Below are 22107 nucleotides of genomic sequence, written 5' to 3' on the forward strand. Positions count from 1 at the left end.
AACAGATAATTAAAGCCCCTACAGCAATGAGAACTTCTGATGTATGAACATGGAACCAAATTTTTCATTGGTAACAAAAAGATCTCTGTGGGTCATTTTCATATTCCATAGGGAGGACTGACCTAGTGGAATGCTATATTGCAACAAACTCACTCATATATTAGTAAAAATTAAAAAACTAACGTGAAGTGAAGCGTCTAGATTACAAGAGGCATCTGCAATGTTGTTTCTTTTATCTTATTCCTTGAAAAAAACAAAGCTCTCTTGATTATTCTAAAGTCTTAATTGATATAAAATCACTATGTTAAACTCTGGAAATCTTTCAGTCAACAAGACTATACTGTCCTTATCTGACCATTTGCCAAGAGAAATAGTACTGTCTTATATTTAGGGGTTTCCTTTACATTAAGCTCTTATATATGATTTAATGTTTCTCTGATAACTTAGACAAAAAATCACAACATGCATTTAACCTTTCCCTGCCTTCTACTTACTCATATATGCTGTCCCTGAGCAATTACCTTCATATTATTAACACATCTGGTGTTTTCTACAGGGTCAAGACTACCAAAAAAATTGCTCTTCCCTCCAGTGGCATAATGCTCATTTGTTTGCTTTGATGTTTATACCCTTGACCATGTACAGCAAACATCCTACTGCTCTCTATCTCCTTTTCCAAATCCCACCAACTCACAATTATTTCTATTTTTACCACTTAAATATTTGCCTTTGTGTCCATCCTCCAATTCATTTATGAGATCATATAGCATACCAGTTCCCTTTTATCTCTGCCCATTGATGATATGTTAATCAGAAACACAATGCAGGAAAAGTATAAGAACTTGGCAGGGGCAGAGCAGGAATAGATATACTCACACTCAAGTAAGTAACATGAAAGTTGAGAGAGACTTGGATTTAACAGTGAATAGTAAATGAAACAGAAATTTGAAATGGCCTATATTAACAGCAGGACTATGCCTGGAATATTGTGTTCAGCTCTGCCTTCTGAATTACTAGAGGGATAATGAAAAATGAGGGTATGTATAAGATTTTTCCAGGAGGAAAGATTAAAACACATAAATACAGTTTGACGAGGAAGTTTCCAAGGTGGGAAAGGCGTGTAATTTGGCTGGACCTACTCCAAAATGCAAGAGCATCTTCAAGCAAATTGCTACTTCTGAGCTTGATCTTCCTAGGACTTTCAATTTTCTTTTTCTCTTAACATTGCTCCCTTTCCTTGGAATTTGAGGTAGTCCAAATGAATCATCCAGTGGCAGTTATTCATTATTTGCCTTCAGATTTCTGGGGCTGGTTAAAAGCTGAAACCCAGAATGGCTGAGCTTGGATGGCACCACTGGGGATCAGGAGCACCACTAGTGACTGGCCTCCACCTGGACTTTGTGCTGCTGATCGCAGTGCTGAGAACCTCTGCCTTCTCCACGTCCTCTGTCAGCAGGTCATTTCCCCATTCAGTGGCAGGCTCACATGTCCCCTAATCTTCCTTTTGCTGCTGATATACCAGTAGAGGCCCCTTTTTGTTGCCCTACAACCATGTATAACAGATTCAAAGGTAAAAGTATTTTCATGGTGATAAAGTACGTTTATTTCAGTATTTGTATATTCTAAGGGACATGGGAATCTTTTTATTTCGGTGGAACATAATGAAGTATCAAGAAAAGCTCACAAGGGCCAGAAACATCAAGCTGAATTCATAGCAGCTGAGGGATCTTTTCTCACAGGCAATCTTGCTCTTCCCCTTGTAAGCACTGTTCAGACAGAACTGGTTTCTACATGCGTTGACAGGTAGTGTGGGAGAAAGGAACAAGACTTGAATGCGTTCTGGGTAAGACACTTGGTGACATTGGCCAGCACAATCACAGCCAGGCATGTATGGTTGTGACCTGGTGTCTCCTCAACCAGTAGTGTACTCTGGACACCACACTGCTTTAAGGTGCTTCAACACAGGGAGGGAGGATCTATGCCTTTCTCCCTCCTTTCACAGTATAATCTTTCCCACGTAAGTGTCATTCTACTGGGACCTCCTTACAGGCACAGCACTCCCAGCTTATGGGCCTGAGTCCCTTGGGTGGTGAGGATGGGACACCAGGGCTGGCTGTCTTCCCCTTGCATCCAGCCATGTCCAGCAGTCTGGAAGGAAATGAGTGCCCCCAGGTCCTTGGGGAGGTAGGACTCTTGATCCAGGGAAGGAAGCACTTAGATGTGGCCCCGAAGGGGGACCTTCCCCAGGATGCTAGATTTCTGACAGACTATAGCATTCATGGTCATTCAGGCACACAACCACCAGCACAGGATTTCTTCTGCTGAAGGCACTCCAGATAGAAGCACGTCAAGCTGGTCAGACCACAGCATTTGAGGCAACTTATCACACCTGGCCACCTCTGGCTCTGGCTAGGCAGCAGAATAGCATTGTACAACACACCAGCTGGGCTGCCACTGCTCCCCTCTTAAAAAAAGAGAAGAGGAACCTCGAATGGCACCAAGTGCCGCTGCGCAGATGCACACGGGAATAGTCATGAGCCCATCAGCCCTCTTACAGGACACAGAACCTGGTTCTTACCTTTTCCCTTCTCTCCTTACACAGAGTCATCGTGATGCCTCTTGCCACCAGGCACCCACAGCTTCCAGAGCCTCTCCACCCCTGTTGTGTCAAGGTGTACTCACCAGACCTGCTTAGCAGCCCTGCCCAGAGTTCCTCGTCAAACCACCATGTCAAAACATGGTTTGCAAAAAAGCTGCTTCTAGCAAAGGCCTTAAACATAGTTGTGTAATTTTGGCTTAGCATGCAGGTAGGGAGGAAGTGTATGGGAAGTAGCGTACTGTGCTGTATGACCCCAGATGCCACCTGGGACAGACATGTCATCAGTTTCCTGCACAGAAACACTTGAGAAGGACAAAAGCCAGGCAGCAGAGGGCCATCATCTCCTCACACATGGTATCCATGATTTTGCCCTAGTGACTGACAGGGGTTTGCAAGATGAGAGAGTAACAGTCTGCGTCTATACTGGTAGAAGCACCACAGAAGACCCTGAATAGGGATGTGAGACCTAGTGAGTGATTTCGGACAAACAGGGAAGAAATGCAGAAAAATCTCTTTGTGCTTTGAGACAATCTTCATAAATAAAAGTAAACAAGATCAAAATCCTCAAGGGATACATGTAACACCTCTTAATGCCAGGAGAAGCCTCAGAAGATATTGAATTTGGGCACATTCAACTGAAACAAATACTTTTCTAAGACAAATTAGAAGGAGCTCATGATCTGCCTGCTCAGTGATTGAGAAGAAGACAGAAATAGTGGTCTTTTATGTTCTTTTTGCTAATTAATATCCATTGCTATCTTCCTGAGACCACTCTGGATTCAGTTCTTACATCTTTGCTTACAACAGTTACAGCCATCCCCAGTAATTATTTCCACTGAAAGCATACATATAGAAGGTAATTTCAGAACATCTGCATACCATCTTCAATCTTCCCAAAGAATACATTCCAGTGAACACTGCTAAAGAGACTAGTCAGGCTTTACATCCTTATTTCTGTTTAGATACTCAGTCATTGTCATGGAAGCTTTAAGAACATTTTGTTACAAAATCTACATAGAAGAGACATTGTTAATGCTATATACAAGTTAAATCCCCAAACGACAAGCTAAGCATCTGCAAAACATGAACAGAACAATCCACAAGCCCATTACTGCTGTATCACCATCCTTTTTGTACAAGGGCTTGACTTCCAAGAAGTCTGTTAGCTATCACTGCATACTATATAATAAGACTGTATTGCAGTCTCAAGGGTCCTGACAGCCAAGACTTTGAATCAATAGGCATCCTGTTTCTAAAAGATGACTATGGGTGAAGAGATAAACTGTACTATGAGCAGCACATGCTCATAGCAAGAATTTTAGCAAGAACAGTTCAGACCATCTTTCTTTTTAGTTATCATTGGCTCTGCTCCAGATACTCCCATGTGACTAATCATATTAAATACAGCAGTTTGAAGGCTTTGAGGTAAACAATATACAGGAAAGTCAATAGAGCTGAGAATCTAAAATAAACAATGCAAAGAAAAAAGAGAAAAAAATATTGGTGTGAACTTAACAGTATCCTTCACCCTAAATATGCAGAAAAATAAGCAAGAAATTATGTTTTAGTTAAATCTACTACAATTTAACTTCATGTCTAGTCCTGTATTTGCCAGTTTCCCTTTACCTTTCAACCATAGTCTCAAAAACTGGGGGTGTTTGGAACAATATTAAACTACTGTATGCATTAAGTACACCTTGGCCCTTAAAAACCTGCTGATGAATGACCTGCAGAGGAACTTTCATTATTAAACAACAGTTATAAATTATTAATTAAACAATTATTAAACAACAACTTCAGCTGTTACTAGCTGCTCATCACACTTTCACTCTTAACTGCTAGGCAGCTGGTCAAAAAGTAATTACTTTTAGATAAATAGGTTTACTCATGGGATCACGGAGTAAAGTTCTACACAGTCTACACTGGCACATCCTGTTTTTCCCTGGCAACAGAACATCCATGAAAATGTACAGATAAGAAACTATGTTAAAGCTGTATTTAACAACAAAGCAATAATTTAGTATTCCTACAGAGCTGAAGATAAGATTGAGGGTGACCAAAGCATGAATTTCTGAGGCTTTGTTTCTCCTGGGGTTCCACTGTGCTCCTGCCACCTTCATGCATTCTATCCACAGTAGGCAAAAATAAAGTGATCTGCCCTTGATCCGCATTTCAGTTGCCAAAACCAAATTAGGAACACAGGTCTTTTTTATAGACCCTTTCTCCAGATTTTCTCCTTGGAGGATCCATTGTTTGTCTAAAGAAAAAAAAAATTACACATTTAAGGTGAGAATTTTAAAATTGTACCTGAAAAACTCCATGAAAGAGAAGCCATAACCATGCTGTTCAGCAATTCCTGCACAAACAACGTTTGCAGATGCTCCAATCAATGTTCCATTACCTGCAGTTCAGAAAACAAATACCAGTTTATAGTTGTGCTCTGTTTCTTACTCTTCCTCTGTTTATTCTGTGCTAAAGTCCTAAGATGTATTAGTTAGAAAAGAAAAATCAATTTCTGTTGTATAGGCTTGAAAAGAAACATACAGACAGTATCTCCGCATGCTATAAATAGCTTCATGCTTTGAAAGATAAGCCTGGTATTATTCTCTGATTCTACATAAGCCAGAAAAATAGAGAAGGAACATAACACCAATCTAGTAGTTGTCAAAATGACACCAGAGACTTGCATTCAGATAAAATTGCTGATTTTTGGTTTTACATACAAGAAGGAGCTATCAAATGAGCTGAAAAACGAAGGATGAGATAGTTCGAGGATGCTAAGAAAAATGGGTGTTTTTTCTCCTTACACAAACTTGACATTGACAAATTAGTGTCTTTTTTATAGAGAGGGTAACTAACTGCTAAGAGATATGTATTTTTTTAACAGAAATTTAAAACTGAGTAGGTGGGACAATGGAGGGGAATGGATCTGTCACATCTCTCTGCTAAGGCAAAAGGATCACCACAGATACAAAAGTTTGCTTACCAAACCATAATGTTCTTTAATACATAAAGGAACATGACTTTATTCAGTGAACTTCACCAAATTACATTATATGAGTCCCCTTAGGAGAGGAACACACCAAAGGAAAATAATATGCCATGCTTATAACGTGCATCTATCCTCTTGGAAGCACTACTTCCTTCTCCTAAGCCTTTTCCAGTAACTAATTTATTCCTGTGTTTTCTCTAAACTTTCAACAATCTGGCGATGTAGAGAAGTCAGGTATTCAGAGCTCAGAAAGACTGACCCATTTTCTATAGCTTTCCCATGAGTCATTTCTCAGACTTAAGAAATGCTGTATACTTGACTTCCACAAAGCAGATGTCTTCAGCAAATGTTTCTGATCTAAAGCACGACTCAGGAAGTGACAGTGACTCCTACATTCTGTTCCTTAACTGAAATTTTGAACAAAAGAGGTAACAATCTGGGAGAAAAATTTTTTATACTATGGCAAGTCATCTTTTTTTGCCATACCTCACTACATTAACAATCCATCATTCTAAGCACAGGTCTTCCTTTGCTCCCATTGGCATATAGTTAGTCCTCTCATTTTGGCCCTGTTAAACATTACTGCTCAGTGGAGACTCTTCTGGTCTGACTTTGAGAGAAACAGATCAGAAGACAATTAATGCTCCAGTTAATTGTTTTGACTTAGTCAATGTTTCAGGTCCCCCAGAGATCAGTTTACCAAAGAGTAGGTCAGAATAAAGGCAGAAGGATTATTCCCCTAAGTATTCACACACGGTACCCATATGGCCTTCTGTACCTGAAAGTGCACACAAAATGAGCAGACTTCTAAAAATAGTCTTAAAAAATAATAGAACACTCTTAAATTCAAATAAAATGAAGTGACAGAGATCAGAAGTAAGGAAAAGGTGAGAAAATATGGGATATGGAAGGAATGTTGAAGGAAGGAAGATCTCCCTCTTCTAATAAGAAAAAGTGTAGGAGAAAGAGCTTGATGGTGGTAATTTTGATCTCAGTTTGGATTCAAAGCCATACCAGTGTCAGTGGATACTGAGACACAGGTTTTTGACTGGTCATTCTAGGGACAGAGCAACAACTTTGAGAAACAACGAAACCCCAAAAAGTCACTCAGGACTTTTTGGTTTTGAAGTTGATTTCATGAAAGGCAAAGCTTTCCAAGAAAAAGCCCTTGTGTGGCCAAGATTTTTCCAATTAAGTCCAAAGAGAAAGCATGATTCTTATTTACTACAGGATGGTCAATTTTTATCAACACAAAATAGGCAGAAAACTGAGATTTTCATCCTAGAGTAGAGATCTGAACGTGGCCTATCGGTTGTCTTAGGTGAGTGGCCTAAGCAACACCTATTAAGAACAGGAGACTGGTTTTGTTTTCTCAGCAGCAGCCTCAAACAGCTCTTGAGCTGATCCCACTATGGAACAAGAAAGAAGCTGCAATCTTGTAGACCACGTGAGATGACAAAAGCATTCTCCTCCACTACCTGCAATCCCAAATGGACATTTTATTTCATATATTTAATTGTCCCTTTTTTTAATTCCTTTTTTTTTTCCTGCTCTCCCAGGAGCTATGCTAGGTGAGCTGCTTGCTACTTGCTCTGTTTTTAAGGCTTTGACATTCCAAAGCAGCTGCAGCTGGGTGTAGAGGTCCTCTCTAGGAGGAGCTCTGCTGATGTTGGTGGAATTGCACATCAATAGAGGGGTATATCCCTATGGATCATAAAAGCATCGTGGACCATTGTCGTGAGACACCAAGGGCTATTTGTGACGTAGGCTTCTTACCACACACAGTGAATCACACACCCCTCCACACATGCTTCAGGTGTGGAGAGAAAAGTTGACTAACTTTACTAGAGGACCAGAAACCTTTAAAAAATAGTGTCTAGTAGTGGTCATTAGGAACTGCACAGCTCATTTCCCTTGCCCTCTCTTTGCCTCAAAGCATATTTTAGTTACTTTAATGCATGTTTATAGATATGAAACTGAACTTGGAACATCAGCGTTCCTGGTAGGCTCTGGCATAAGAAAGCCAAGACACAAAGCGTGTGGCTTAATGCAAAAACAGAACAAATGAATACAGCTGATGTTATTAGAGGAGTCAGGCAGGAATACTTAAAGAATTTTCAATTCCAAAACTAATCAGTAGTCTACAGTCTCCAAACATTTCATAAGACGTTTCTGCTCTATGTGTAGCACAATCAGACACCACCATCAGAATAATATTACTATAGACAAGGAATATAGCTCTGGCTTCAAATTAAAGAAACAGGACTGAAACAGCACTTGTCCCGTGGCTGTGACTAGATACAGTCAAGATCTCCAAACTGCACGCACTCTCCTATACTGTACATGGGCTATAGTAATGCCTTCACATAATAAAGCATTATGGAAAGTGTTTCTGCTTCAGCAGTGAATTGATTTCCCCAAGCAGATTTCACTTGAGAAGAATTTGTCACCTTAAATGTTATCTGAAAGTAGCAGTATTTCTTTTTCATTTGTTCGGAGCCTGTGTGCAGTTTAATTAGGTACTGGCTCAGCAGGCTTCAAAGAACTATGCTGAAATTAACAACAGAGGCAAACTTTTGTTTCTTCTCCCAGGAACATCTGTCTCCATGGCAGACATTTAACTCGGTAGTGAAACAGCAACACTATGACCTCTGAATCATGGAAAACCCAAGGCTAGGTTAATGTACATGGAAATCTACACATGTTAAATTCATTCCAGTTGATGCAAATGCAGAATAAGCATTTTCTAGGACTTCACCCAATCTTGACTTCATCTTCACATCATCTTCAATCTTAAGAATAATTAAGATGAAAAAGCATAGCAAAGACTCTTACTTGCTTGTTTGTATGTTCAAAATGTAATAACACATGGGTGAACTTTATCAAAGAATAACATTGTAATAACCAATCTGTTTTGATGACTGCTATTGTAATTGGGTTTGATGACTTCTACTGTAACTCATCCTTTATCACAAGGCAGATGGTTATTAAGAAACCGTATTCATTACAATGAATTAAATATTATATTTCTAATATCAATAGTATGTGATATGTATGAGGTAAGCCATACATTTTATCCTGCATATCTATTCTGCCTTTTATTCTTGCTAGACTACATACATTTTTGTCAATACTAACTATGCTTAATAATTCATAAGCATGTAATCAAGAAAGACCTTTTTCTTAATGCAAAAAAAAAAAATTATCATCCTAAGTGTGATCATAGAAAGATACAGACATGTCACTTAAAGAGCTGCTGCTGCTTAGGCTACAGAGAAGAAAATGACAGAGGAATTCTCATGGTTCATACTGATTTTTCCATGGACCTGCCCCAGCTTTACATAATCATTACAGAAGCACAGTAGAAGGTCTTCTACTATTTCTGTCCAGAAAGGGTGACATAAAAGTATCTTTCTGATATTTCTCAAGGCAAATTAATTTGAATATCTTTAGGGAATGTGAAATCAAATCCAAGTGTAAGAAAGGATTCAACAGTTTTAGTTAAGAATAAATCTATCAAGAAAGGTCCAAAACCAAAACCCACACATTAAAACATGCCTTTGCATCTCCAGATAACTTAGAGGTGCAAGCAGGAAGATGTTGACAAGGTTTGGTAAACCTGATTTGATACCTGCAGTATCCACCAGCCTTCTGCTTCCATTTGTAGCTACTTCTTCTCAACCCAGTGTCCAGCTATTACCCTCTGCTCCTTCAGAGACTGCCGAATTCAAACCCAGAACCTGCACACCACATGTAATGCACCTCCCTTGTGACCAGACAGCCTTTCCCTCAGTAAACAGTTTGCCCAGGTGACTATAATCTGCAATGCAGTGAAAATCAATGCTGGGAGAACTGATTAAGCTTACTAAAGGAAAGGGCTGGGAAATCGGGATAGAATTATAACAAGAAAAGGGAGAGAGTGTGCATCAATAACATGTTTCCTCTCACTTTAAGCCTCATTCTCAGCTATTGATTTTTACTTGTCAGCAGCACATTATTATATCTAAATACCATTAGTTCTCAGGAGTCCCTTTGGTATTGCCCCCTCAAGAGCAAGCCTGCCCCTCGGGTTTACTGCATTAATATGTATGCCTGGAGAATCACCTCCAAATGCCCGGCAGGATTAGTGTATATTACTCAAAGCACTGACAAATCAAAGGGAAGGGATTATCACTAATAAACCTATTTGGCCTAGCATAAGCAGCCTTCATAAGCAGTAACTTCCTCAGATATAAAGGAGATAGTACCTTGTGAAACAGCAAGCTTCAAAGTGGATTCCTTACAGAAAAGTCTTGCTTTGTTGTGAGCATTACAAACCACTTTCCCTCCACATGCTCTGATGGTGGATAACAAGCTACACCTGGCCTTAACCGATAGACTTTCTCTTTCCTGTATCTCTGGCTAGCTAATGCAGAAGCAAAAAAACTATCCAGTTTTCATGTCAACACAAGCCCTGAAAACAGCTTTTCCCTGGCCTTGGCCAAACATCTGTGACAGGTCCAGTTTTACCCAGGCACAGCTGTTGGCACTGCTTTGTCCTGGACAAGTTTTCTCACTCTGAAACCAGGAGTTTGCTACGCAGTCATGAATAATTTTAGGGTGAGGATTCTCAGCCCTGCTTTTTGCTGTAATGGAACCATCCCATCACAGTGTCAAAGCAAAACTTATTGAAAGAAGCCAGCTCCTTGCTTCCCAGCCATTTTCAAAAGAAAACTCCGTGCAGTCTCCCATATGCTTTGCATCACTAAATAATGGTAGACTGACATGTGCGGCTTCCATTCCATAGCATATTCCATTTCTCTACTTAAAGCACAAACAGAGCAAATGTAACAAATGTGGCTGCAGAAGTGAACACTGAACAGTTATGGTTTTGATTAGGCTTACAGGAGACAGCCTTCACAGCTTTCAGAAATTTTCTGTTTCACACAAAACTAATCCAGATTTGCCCCATTAAACAAAGCGATTTATATTCATCTGTTAAATGTCTACAAGTCTTAAATATCTTTTTATATTTTTTATGTGTAAAAATTAACAAGCCCTGGACAATCAAACTTTGCAGTCAATAAAGGGCTACAGAATCAAGGCCAATTAAACCATTAATGGTGCCTAAAATAATAAGGAACCTCAAGTCCTAGGCAGTAGGCATGAGAAGGTATGCATGAACTCATTCAACATTGTTATATGTTATAGATTGCAGTCTTATGAGATCAAAATTTTTTAATTTTACTGATTTGGAAACATTTTGAATGGGATGTTTCTGCACAAACGCATACACATGGACTTTATAGGAAAAAATTTAAAAAAATTAAAAAAGAAAACAACATGAATCAAAGCTTTGAGTTAACTTATCCCAAAAGTTCACTGAACTGCATTCAATCCAACACTTCTAATCTGGTGAACTTCACCATTTTTTATCACCACTGCTATACCACCATCAGGATAGTTACTGTAAGTATTGCACTATTCAATGCTTATTGGTTCCTTTTTGCTATGAGAGGAAAAGATGAAATTTAAATTTGTCACTTTTCTACCAGAAGTGTGAAATAAATAAGGCAGGTTGCTGAACATCTTGCACTTGTTACTTTAATGACATGAAGAAATCCATAAGCTTCTTTCAAATCCAGACATCTGTAAAAGAGACATAAAACCTGAGATGATCACTAAGTCACCTCTCTCCTTGAAGTCAACTTACCCACTACAAGGGTAAAATAAACTAGTATAACGAGGGATAGTGTCAGCAGTGTACTCTGACACGCCATTCCATAACGCCCTGAAACACTTATTCGGGTAGGTTCCATTTAAAGCTTTTAATGCTGCACACAAGCCCCAGTTTGCACATTTTTTTATCTCTGATTTTTAGATTCAGAGGCTAAAACTATGTCAGCTCAATTTTGCAGCTTCTCCACACGTGGCACTATTAGCGACCAAATATTGAAAAATAGTTCCAAGTATAGACACCTGGCATAAAAGTACATTATTCAACTTTATCATAACTTACTTTGAAGCTGAGCAGAACAAGAAAAAACTGAAAAAAAAAAAAAGGTAAAGGTGTCCCTCCATTAAGTTATTTTAGAATATCCAGCTGCTTTAAATTCAGATTCTGACTTTAATCAAACTGTCTTTCGATTGGAGCCTACCTGTTATGTTTTGATATGGTTCAAGTGCCTTGTTTAAAACAGTTTCACAACTCCTGCTAGTGCCCCTCTTTGGTTTAGGTGTGCTAACCGCAACTGTGCTAGAGATATTTATTATTATATGTATAAATTATAACTAGGGCATGATTATAGCTTTCTTCAGTGTCATACAGAGTGTCTGATTCATCAGTATAAATCAATATGAATATTGCAGACTGAGGTTTTTTATCCTCCTCTCTGCTGCTCAAAGTAGAGAAAAGGGGGTATTGTCTGGAAAGTGTCCGCAGGGGAAGAAAAGGAGATAGTCCAGTATTATCTTCTGCACTTAAGCATTTTGAAGCTTGCTATTGCTTCCCTGTCTTGTTCTGTCTGACAGTCCAAGTGCTACCCTCTAACTGAACATACCTCTAGCTGACAGCTATGCAGACTCTGCATTCTCGTATTGCAGCAACTCACCGATACAACATAATGACTTTGTATAGTCTATACAATTCTGAAAACAGAAGCGGCCAAGGCTTCTAGAAAGAACATTCTGTAATTTATGATAAACAAATGCAGAAAGCAAGTAAATAAAATTAAACAAAACTCTGCATATGCTTTGTAGGAGTCTCCAATGTCATCTCTGATCATGACCCTATCTCTAATTTGCAGAACTTTATAGCATGCAGTTATTTTACACAGATTGAAAACCATTAATACAAGCATTTCAAATTCATCAGTAATGCAAGCATTGTAATCAAGTGATCTTGATGTTTGGTATAACTTATTTTTCTAAATCAATGTAAAATAGAATAGAAATCTACATATTACACATAGCACTCTTCCTTTCCATTTTAAAAATCTAAGGTTTACCATCCAACTATAAATGCTCAACAGTACAGCTGAAACAGCTTCCTTGACCCCATATACTTCATATTTCACCCTTAATAACATACATACATATATGTATGTCTGCCACAGTAACTCTTTTCAAGATTAGGAAAATGTTCTTGCTGAGAAAAATCAACTAGGTTCAATATAGTTTGGGTTTTTTTCATATTAACTCAGTGTCTTAAAGCCAAGCAGGCCTCTGATATTGTCTTAATACAGACAAAGGTATCTCTGTCAAATGTACACATTCAGTTTTAAATGGTTTTATATTTTACATTCACAACTTTCTTCTGTATATCTTCCGTAACACAGAGGATTATCTTTGGTGATCTTAAAGATTTGAGAATCTCCTCTAGCTGCAGGGACTCTGGTAATGAGCCTGGCTCTCACACCAAGGACTTTACAGCGCAGCTGGGCTTTAAGAACTTCATACTGAAAAAGCATGAGGATGGCCCAGAGTTTGAATGTCATGGAAGAGCTAAGGAAAACAGCAGCTGGATTTTTATAGAAGGTTACAGGTTCTGGCTGTTCCAGAAAAGAGCAAGAGGACATTTGGGGCATTCAAATATCAATAAAGAGAAAAGATTCTTTGTGCTTATATCCAATGATGCTGATCTTCATGCTAAAACAAAACCTGAAACTTTCAGTTAACACCTGAATGAGTTCTTCATTAAGAACAAGCACGTAGTACTGCCATTTAATGGACAGCAATCACAGTTTAAGTCCTTGTTACTCATTTCCATCCTTGCAAACATCATAGAAATGACACAAAGTATACTCAGAGAGTGAGTTAGATATTAGCGTAACACATATGAAATACCTGCTGTATTTTGATTCTAGATCTGTACAATTTAGAAGCATAATACTGCTAAAGACTGCGCTGAGGTCTTTAAAGAAAAACTGTGAGACATTTCCTAAATTTCGTTATTTGTTTTGCCTGCCTTTCAAAGTCAAAAGCAGCAATGTCCTTTTCCTTTTGAAAGATCTCAAGTCACTCTCATTCCTTACAATACCCCCCTTTGATTTTTATTATGAGTTTTATATCTATCAACAAAATACTTCTCTAAATCAAGGCTGTCTCACCCACAAGACATAAAACTAAGCCCCAGGATTTCTCATCATTAAAAGACTCCTTTAGAAACAATAGGATCTTTCAATATCAGCGTCCTGGTTAAAATCAAGCTCAGGCAGGTATATTCTCTCCAGTAAAACATTTCCCCACAGTTTCAATTACACGTTGTATACAACAATTAAGTTCAAAACCAAAGCTGAATAGCGCTTCTCTTAAATAACTGCTATACTTTTACATCATACATTCAGTTCTTGACAGGCATTTATTTGAATCTCTCAAATTGAGAAGTGTTATACAAATTTGATCTATTGTAACTATAAAACAACTTCAAAGGATCTACAGTTGTGGTTTTTTCATAATATTAATTACTATATATTATAATATATTTCATGGTTTTTGAAGGCTATCACTTTTCCCTCATATTGGTTGGTTTAGGAATATAAACAATATTTCCAGGTTTATATCTTCAGTATGTCTGAAGCTTTTAAACCAGTTTAGGATTTTATTGAGCAGAATCAGCAGGAGTAATAAATGAGTGATACTCCACTGTACAAGGCCCCATCTACATCAGGGACCTAAGGAGGGGTGCCAAGAGACAGAACAGCTATAGCTCTGGACCACTGAGAGAAATCCCATTGTTTAGCTACACTGTGATTGCACTCCTTTAATAGCTGTAATTAGCACAACGTCCTGTGGATAATGGATTTTATTCACACCTGGCTTTTGAGCCTGTAAGGTTAGAAGAAAAGTGCCAGCAGCCCCCTCCTCCTACTTCCTTTCTTGAAGTAAAGCCTACAACCAAGATTGTGTGGCCAGAATAACACAGCTGCATGCATCCTAGAGATTGCCTCTTTCTGCAGAATTGTGACAATGATGATTTTCAGTTGTTGTCCTCCAGGAAAATATACAGAGAAGAAAAATAGTGCAAAACTATACACTGTTGAAAATATCCCCTGGGACCACAGCAACAGCCACTGCAGCATAGAAATACTTTTTGCACTTTTCTATGTTAATAACTGAGAACTCAGAAGGTAAGGACTTTCAAATATGAAATCAATCTTTTTTTTTTTCCTCTTCTTTTTTTTTCCTTCTTTTTTCAGAAACATTCTTTTTATAAATCATGAAAAAAAAGAGATAAAAAGACAAATAAACTCCAGCTCTTTAAATGTCAAATGTACAAAACCCCTTCAAATAATATCTTAGCTATAACCTCTTCAGCTCAGTAAAGAATCTAGTTTTACACAATTAAACTGCCTTAACAGGTGGATTTCTGACTGTGCATTTATTCAAATTGAGTTGAATCCATATTTCATGTTATTTTAAAACTCATGAGCCAATAGAAGCAGTGCAATTAAAGCTCCTCTTGTTCTGAAATTGCTGTAGCTAGCAATCTTCATTTGTCCTCCAAAAATTCAGGGCAGTATTTCCTAGACACTATTGGAATGTCTCCATACAACTCAGTGTCAACAGGTACCATAATTCCATCATGTACTAGAATAGGAAGCATTAATGAATAAAATTTTATTCAATGTCCTCTTGTGCAAAACAAATATGGATGCAGATTTGTCAGAATACCACAGAAAACAAGTGAAGTTACTTTCTTGTTTGTTTCCTTTAGTTCCTTTTAAATTTCCTGTTTTCTTTCTCTTCAAAACATAAGGTCAAACACGGTCAAAACATAATTGAAATACTGGGGGATAGTACATAAAAAACCCCACGAGCAACATGATTTTTCCAGCTATTTAGTCAGCCTGACCATTAATGCCCAGACAGATGTGAACTAATGGGTTCATTCAGCATTCAGAAGAATTGACAAACGAAAAGGCCCAAAGGCCCAAATTCATTTGACCTGTCTTTGGGCACCCCTCTCAGCTACTGAAGCTCTGTATGTGAGGAGCTCCGACGTGCTCTGCAGAGACTGTCTGGCAATTTCAGTGGATGAACAAATATCTGCCTCCCAGATGTGCTGGTCTCCCCGTCACCAAACAGGGAGCCTGGGACAGCCAGACACCTAATTTACAACTTAATTTAAGTTCTTAAAGACAGCTGGGACAAATATAAACCTATATTTCCAGAATCAGATCCCCTGAAAAATAACCATATTTATTTCTTAACCATGTAAGATTGACCTGACCTCAGCATGAAAACTTCTGCCAGAAAAGAACTGGCAAACTCTGAGGAAGACCCAGATTTCAAAATTGTGACCATGTCACCAAGAACTGCCAATGGCCATCACTGTCTTTGGCTTCCTTGATTAAAAGAGAGGATTTTTCATCCCTTCTCATCTTCAGAGACACTTTTTACAGAGCAAGGAGCATCTATGCCATATTCAGTTACTCCTTATGTCTGAGCCCAATGTCATGAAAGACAGAAATTTAATAGCAGCGCTCTCTTTTGGGAGACACTGCTGAAGATGACAACAATGTGACGGTTATACTGGCAAAGGTGTCTTCATCTTGCTTGAGACTGACTCAACCCTTCTTTCATTTCCAGGACAACAGCTAAAGCAATGAAGGAAAATTACTGTCTTTTCTCATCCTACCATCTTTCAAACCCATAGCTGCCTGTGCACTTTGTGACAGTAGAAAAACTTAATTGCGCCCACTGGAAATTTTTCAGGACAAAATGTTGCACGGCATTTTCCAAGGTGGGCACAAATGCTGACGCTCCCTTCACAGACATATAAGCATACAGCAGTGTTTACGCTGAACCCCAGAAATGCTACCAAATTATCAGAATTGAAGTTCTGCATTACGTAGTAAGCAAATAAGCCTAAAATATGTGGTTATAATGTATTATTGCATCAGACTCTTCTACTAAATGCTTTGTTTACCAAGTTACTTCTGTTGCACAGGCAGTGATAAGATCCAATCTTTTGCCTTAAGCACCAGGCAGAAATGATATAATTGTCACCTACCCCTTCCACAATGGGATTAGCCTACCTTGAGGATTCCTTCACACAACTTCAATGCTGATAAGACTTCTCTTTTGGAAATAATTTTTAAAGGCCATCAACACTTCCCTTTTTTAAAAAAAGGAGAAGCCCTTTTTCCTCCATTCTCAGGGGCTATGAGCTCTTTTAAACCAAAAGCTTTTCCACACTTTTCATTCCCTAACAATAAGCTGCTGTCTATTAGCTTTTTGTTTTGACATAGGAAAGTCAGAAGCATATTAATTTTCAGGCTAACACTCCTATGAGACCTTTGCCAGTACACCTCAGCATATGCTCAGCTTTATCCTAATAGAGCACAGTCTGCAGAGTTTAAGTATTTGCTAATAATGACAATGATCTAACTTTTTATCCAAACATTTGTATTGAGCCTACCTGAATACCTGAGATCTCTAGTGCCTTTAATTCAAACAATTCCCATGGTACTGTTTATATTTTTACTTTTGTCTCCTACTGCATACACACAGAAGTCTCTGTTAAAATCCCAGCAGCCCTTCAATAAATCAAATTAAAGGTATTTGGCTTAAGATGATAACTGATACTTTAGGAAAAATCAGCTCAGATTTGTAAAGGCTCCAGGGCTGATGAGTGCCTCCCACTCAGAATATGTCAGCGTAATCTGGCCAATTTTACATTCCTTATGCCTTTTTTTTTTTTTAATCTGAAAGTTTAATGAAATCAGAGTATGTTTGGTGATTAGCAAATTGTGAAAAAGATGATATTTTTATGGAAAACATCTATATAAAGATATGCTGATTATTCAAAATCACTGGTTTTAAAGAGGAAGAGATTAAAGTCACAATACAATGATGAGTAATGATGAGTACAAAAAGGTATTCCTCAAACGAATGACTGTTGTTTGGTATGAATTGTCCTGCCTTTGCAACATGCTCTTAAAATTCAATCTGTAAATTACATTATTGTAATCTTTGTTAGGTATTAAGGTCACTTGTACTAGCAATCACTTAGCTAAATAAACAAAACAGAACTTGTATTATACACAAAAGTGCTTTTAGTTTTAATCTCTGTAAAGTCAAGGAAACTATTTGTAGGGTCATAGAGGGAGAGAAGGAGTGGATCCATGAAAGAACACCAAATTATCTATTTTAACTTTATTTAACCTAACTATCTAAATATTTAGGGATCAAAACACAGCCCAATACAATGTAATTAGCATTAAAATTCTCAGTAGTAAAAAAATAATACTAACTAACAATACATACATGGTATATTTTCAATTAAAAAAAGCAAATAAAAGTAATGAAACCATCTGCTTGTTTTGTGCTAATGCACTGACAATACAAGAAATCCCAGTTAACACCAAGATGGGCAATAGGAGAATGGCTATTAGCTTTCATTATTAGAGGTACATTTCCCAAAGACTTCAAAAAGACTTTCCTTACGGTGACAAGTGCTAAATAGGTCAGCAAATGGATACTCAAACCATTTCTGTGAGCCAGCCAGAAAACCTCCCAGTGACTTCAGTAGACTTTGAATCAAGCCTTCAGATCTCAGCTATTATACATTTTCTGCATCTTTTCAATAAGCATTGATGGGTCTCTGTTCTGAAAGCTAAATGTATCTTTGTATTTTCTCTCACAAAAGATCAGAACCCTGTAAGCACCATCTGGACTGCTTCTTTGTGTGTCTATACTTTATGCAGATATGGTCTTCAAACACAGACTGCAAAAAATCCTATTGTAGCAGCAGACAGTGACTGGGATCCTTGTCCAGGAGTCCTTTGAAGTCAAAAGAAGCTGGATCAGGCCCTCCCTATGCTTTGCATAATAATATCATTGAACCTATTGTGCAAGTTTATATAAGCCATAATTGCAAAGCTATTACCTCATGTCAGCTTTCTCACAGAAGCTCTTACCTCCAAGGCATGCACCCATGGCCAAAGAGAAGATCAATGGTTTCATAGGCAAGTTAACATCAGGATCTTTACTCAGGTTGAGAAGCACAGGAATCTGTGGTTTAAGAAGAAAAGAGAGAGAGATTCAGGAGACATTATCCAACCAGCAGCACAATATAAATAAAATTCATTTAAGTAAATAACTTAAAGCATGAGTAAGTCCAAAGAATAACTTGCGTGTTTTTTCTTTTTTTCTTTTTTTTTTTTTTAATTAGTATCTTTGCATCATATTCTTGATCTGTGCTCACTTTTCCCCACTGACTGTGTTAGTCCCACAAGCCGAAGAGAAGGTACGGGCAACGTTGGCCAAGCCTGGCACAGGTACTGCTAACAAAACTGAGGTTCTCTCAAGGTTATGGGTGCATCCCATTAGATCCTTCTAGTTCAACAGAGAACTGACAATGACTATAAACTAATTCCCCCTCCATTTCTCAAAACCTAAAGGACAGAGCTGTATCCCCTCTTCTTGCTGGAGACAGCTGTAAGAGATCCCCAGTCCTTCACAATCGAGATGGCTGTAGATCATGTGTCACTAACTAAAAAATCCCTGGATCCTTGTTATAATCAAAAGCATCTGATCTCTTAGGGAAAAATTGAGAAAGATCAATGTGGCAGGGTTCTGAATTCATAAGCAGAGCTGAGTTATTTTACTTTTTATTCTAATATTATACTTACCAGACAATGTAGAATTAGTTCACTGGGAAATATTTGCAAGTTTTATGAATTTCATTTAATCACTTTAGCAATTAAAATAAAACCCCTGAAAAGTCAAGTGAGATTTGTAAGGAGACATAATAGACTTCATTAGACAATTGGTATAGAGCCCAAAAATACAGCAGGCAGGCTTTCTAGTAGCACTAGATCTCAGTCAGTAACACCCTTCAAAGCTAAACAACTTTCACCTTAGTTGGGAAAAACTGGCTTGAGTTCACCTTAATTGTGTAACCACATGGTTTGAAAGAATGGTGTAATCAGTACCTGTAGAGAGAAGGTCTCTACAAGGCAAGGCAAGGGGAGAGGTGATAATGCTATTAACCTGTTTTTAACACATACAGAGGTTTATGGGACCAAAAGGGAAAGAGAAAGAACAAGCAAACATGGAACAGCAAGAGATCAAGCAGGAAGGGATTTGTGGAAATAACTATGATATGCCTTAAAATTAATGCTTTCTCAGAGTCCAGGATTTTCAGTAGTGAATAGAGTTATGGCTTTTAATCCTCCAATTTGTCATTTGAATGTATTTCACAGGTCCCCCTCAAGGGGTATGATCTCAGAGATGGAACAGCTGCTTCCTGAAAAATGTTTTCACTTTGATGGCTGAGTGATGCTCACCTTTACTAACTGTGTGTGTTCTTTTGGTATGGAGCAATACATAGGCTTTATGAAGAATTACAACCCTTTCCCCATCCTTCCTGCCAGTGGTGCTAATCATCCATCTTAAGTCCTCTAATTGATTAACCTAGATAAGTTAATGTCTAAACAATTATTCTTTAATTGTACATTGCCTGAAGATGTCTATTTCTTTTTTAAAGCCTAAAGAAGGGTCAGCATGCCCAATATCTTGCCTGTTTTTTCCCATGAAACAGTCACAAAAGATTTCATTTCTCCCCACAAACTTTGTTTCTCTCAAACCATGACTGCTACAACATGATATGTAATTCAAACTGGAGTTATATATATGTCAAAACAATGTTGTGTTTCAACATAAAACAAAATTTAAACACAAATACTGAATTCGCAGGATAAGCCATCTTGCTCAATCTAAATAAAGCAGTTTTTCCTACTATATAATTTTGAGAACGAAAACTGATTATTTAGTTCCTCTGAGTTATTTGCAAGTATCCTGATGTACTACAGTAACTCACTTGTTGCAGGACACAACCCTGAACTGTGCAGACTAGCAACATCTGTTTAAATTAGAGTCCTCCTTGTGTGTGTCCTGCCCAGCACAGAGAAGGTGGTTAGGCAGAGGAGATTAAAACGATAATCCTATTTTCTTGCTGTTGAGGTCAGTCCTAAAGCTGTTGACAGCCAGCTGCCAAGAGCAGAGCAAGTAATGCCTTTTTCACACCCCACCGGTGAGAACCATTGGAACTGTGAAGGACAGGGGAAGCAAGAAGCAAAACAGAGATCCCAGACAGAAAGTCCATGAGGTAATTCTTTGCTAGGTATTTGCAGCCACATATGCATAATAATCCCGTCAGATAATTTGGTTCTCTGTTTAGTGAAGGAGCTCAGCAAGAGGACCTCTCAGTATCCCGTAAATCTCTATTGATTGAGGACAAAGAAACCCCCTAGAAGAAGGCCACAGAGCAAAGATTTCAACTCAGTGTGTCTTCTTTTAAACACAAAGATACGTGGCAATTTTTCAAGAGAAGGTGCAACTCTGTAACGTGTTTGAATCTCCATTTCTGAATTTTTTTTAAACCCAACCAAGTACTTTAAGGGCCCAAATATGCACTTGACCCCATTGGTTTTATTGTTCTCTCCTTGACTTAGCATTGCTTTTCGTCCACTTAGAAATAGTGTGAATTATTTTTAAAAGGCTTCATAATAATTAATCATCTGTGTTAAAATTATCATCAGTGATGTCATGCTCGTAAGTGCATTAACCGGCAGTAGGACTAGATCAGGAATCTCTGCTCCCATAAATGTCTAGTTTTGTGGCAAGAGACAAAATATTGAAACATGCCTTAGCAATACATGTTTGTGTACACTTAAATTTTAATGTCTCCCTTATTTAAATGAATTCATCTCTACCAGGGAATAATGGTTATAAGTCATAAAGGTAATGGAAGTCCTATGGAGCTCTGACACATGCTTGAGTTAGATTTAACATGCATATATCCTTTGTAAATAATAAGTATTTCTAACAAAGAATGCTGTACCATAAGTTTCAGTTTTGAATAACCAGATGAAAGATGAATACAAAACATTCAGTTAAATTTCTACTGTTTCAGATAGAAATATTTAGTTGATCCATAATGTACACTAATTTTTGCAAATGTTATGGATTATCCTGTGTGGCAACTGCATGCCACAGAGTCTCCAAAAGTCACTTGCATCTAATTCTTTTGATCTAAAAGTAAGCATAAAGCAAATAGATTGTTCTAACTTCCATCCCAAGAATTCTTCCACTCAAAAAACCATGAAGAAATTAAGAAACTTGATCACCAGCAAGAACTTTTGAAGAGATGTTGCAAACCAATTAAAGCTAATGGAGAGTTCTCATTGCTTGAGTTCTTGCATTTTAAATAGATAAGGATCAACGCACAGGGTCAGTTACAAAGAAACCTGCCTCTCTGTTTTTCCCCCAAACCACCTTTAACATTTTTTGTCACATTCATTCATGCAACTACGTGTTAGGCAACAATTTTGCACTATCAATATCTCAAACCTCAGCTTCAGCTACTGTTATAATTAATCTGAATGCTAAAAACAGAAATGCAAAATATAAAGGAGTTTGCAAAATATAAAGGAAGGAAACTTTTCACTTCAGTTTTCAATGTTTTTGAAAAACTGAATAGGTTTCTTGTCCTGGTTTCAGCTCTTTCTGATTCAAGCCATAAGCATTT

The 22107-nt window shown here is 37.9% G+C and overlaps 1 protein-coding gene across 1 annotated transcript in view; it reads right to left on the reverse strand.

The window, feature by feature from the left end:
- OCA2 (OCA2 melanosomal transmembrane protein) overlaps positions 1-22107 on the reverse strand; it is a 213418-nt gene that overhangs the window by 39416 nt on the left and 151895 nt on the right. Inside the window, exons 23-24 of the mRNA XM_075057243.1 lie at positions 18494-18587; positions 4907-5000 (exon numbers count right to left, since the gene is read on the reverse strand). Of these exons, the coding sequence (XP_074913344.1) occupies positions 4907-5000; positions 18494-18587 (188 nt within the window). The remainder of the gene's footprint in view (positions 1-4906; positions 5001-18493; positions 18588-22107) is intronic.

The sequence above is a fragment of the Buteo buteo genome, chromosome 25 (assembly GCF_964188355.1).
Source record: "Buteo buteo chromosome 25, bButBut1.hap1.1, whole genome shotgun sequence".
NCBI classification, from domain to species: domain Eukaryota; kingdom Metazoa; phylum Chordata; class Aves; order Accipitriformes; family Accipitridae; genus Buteo; species Buteo buteo.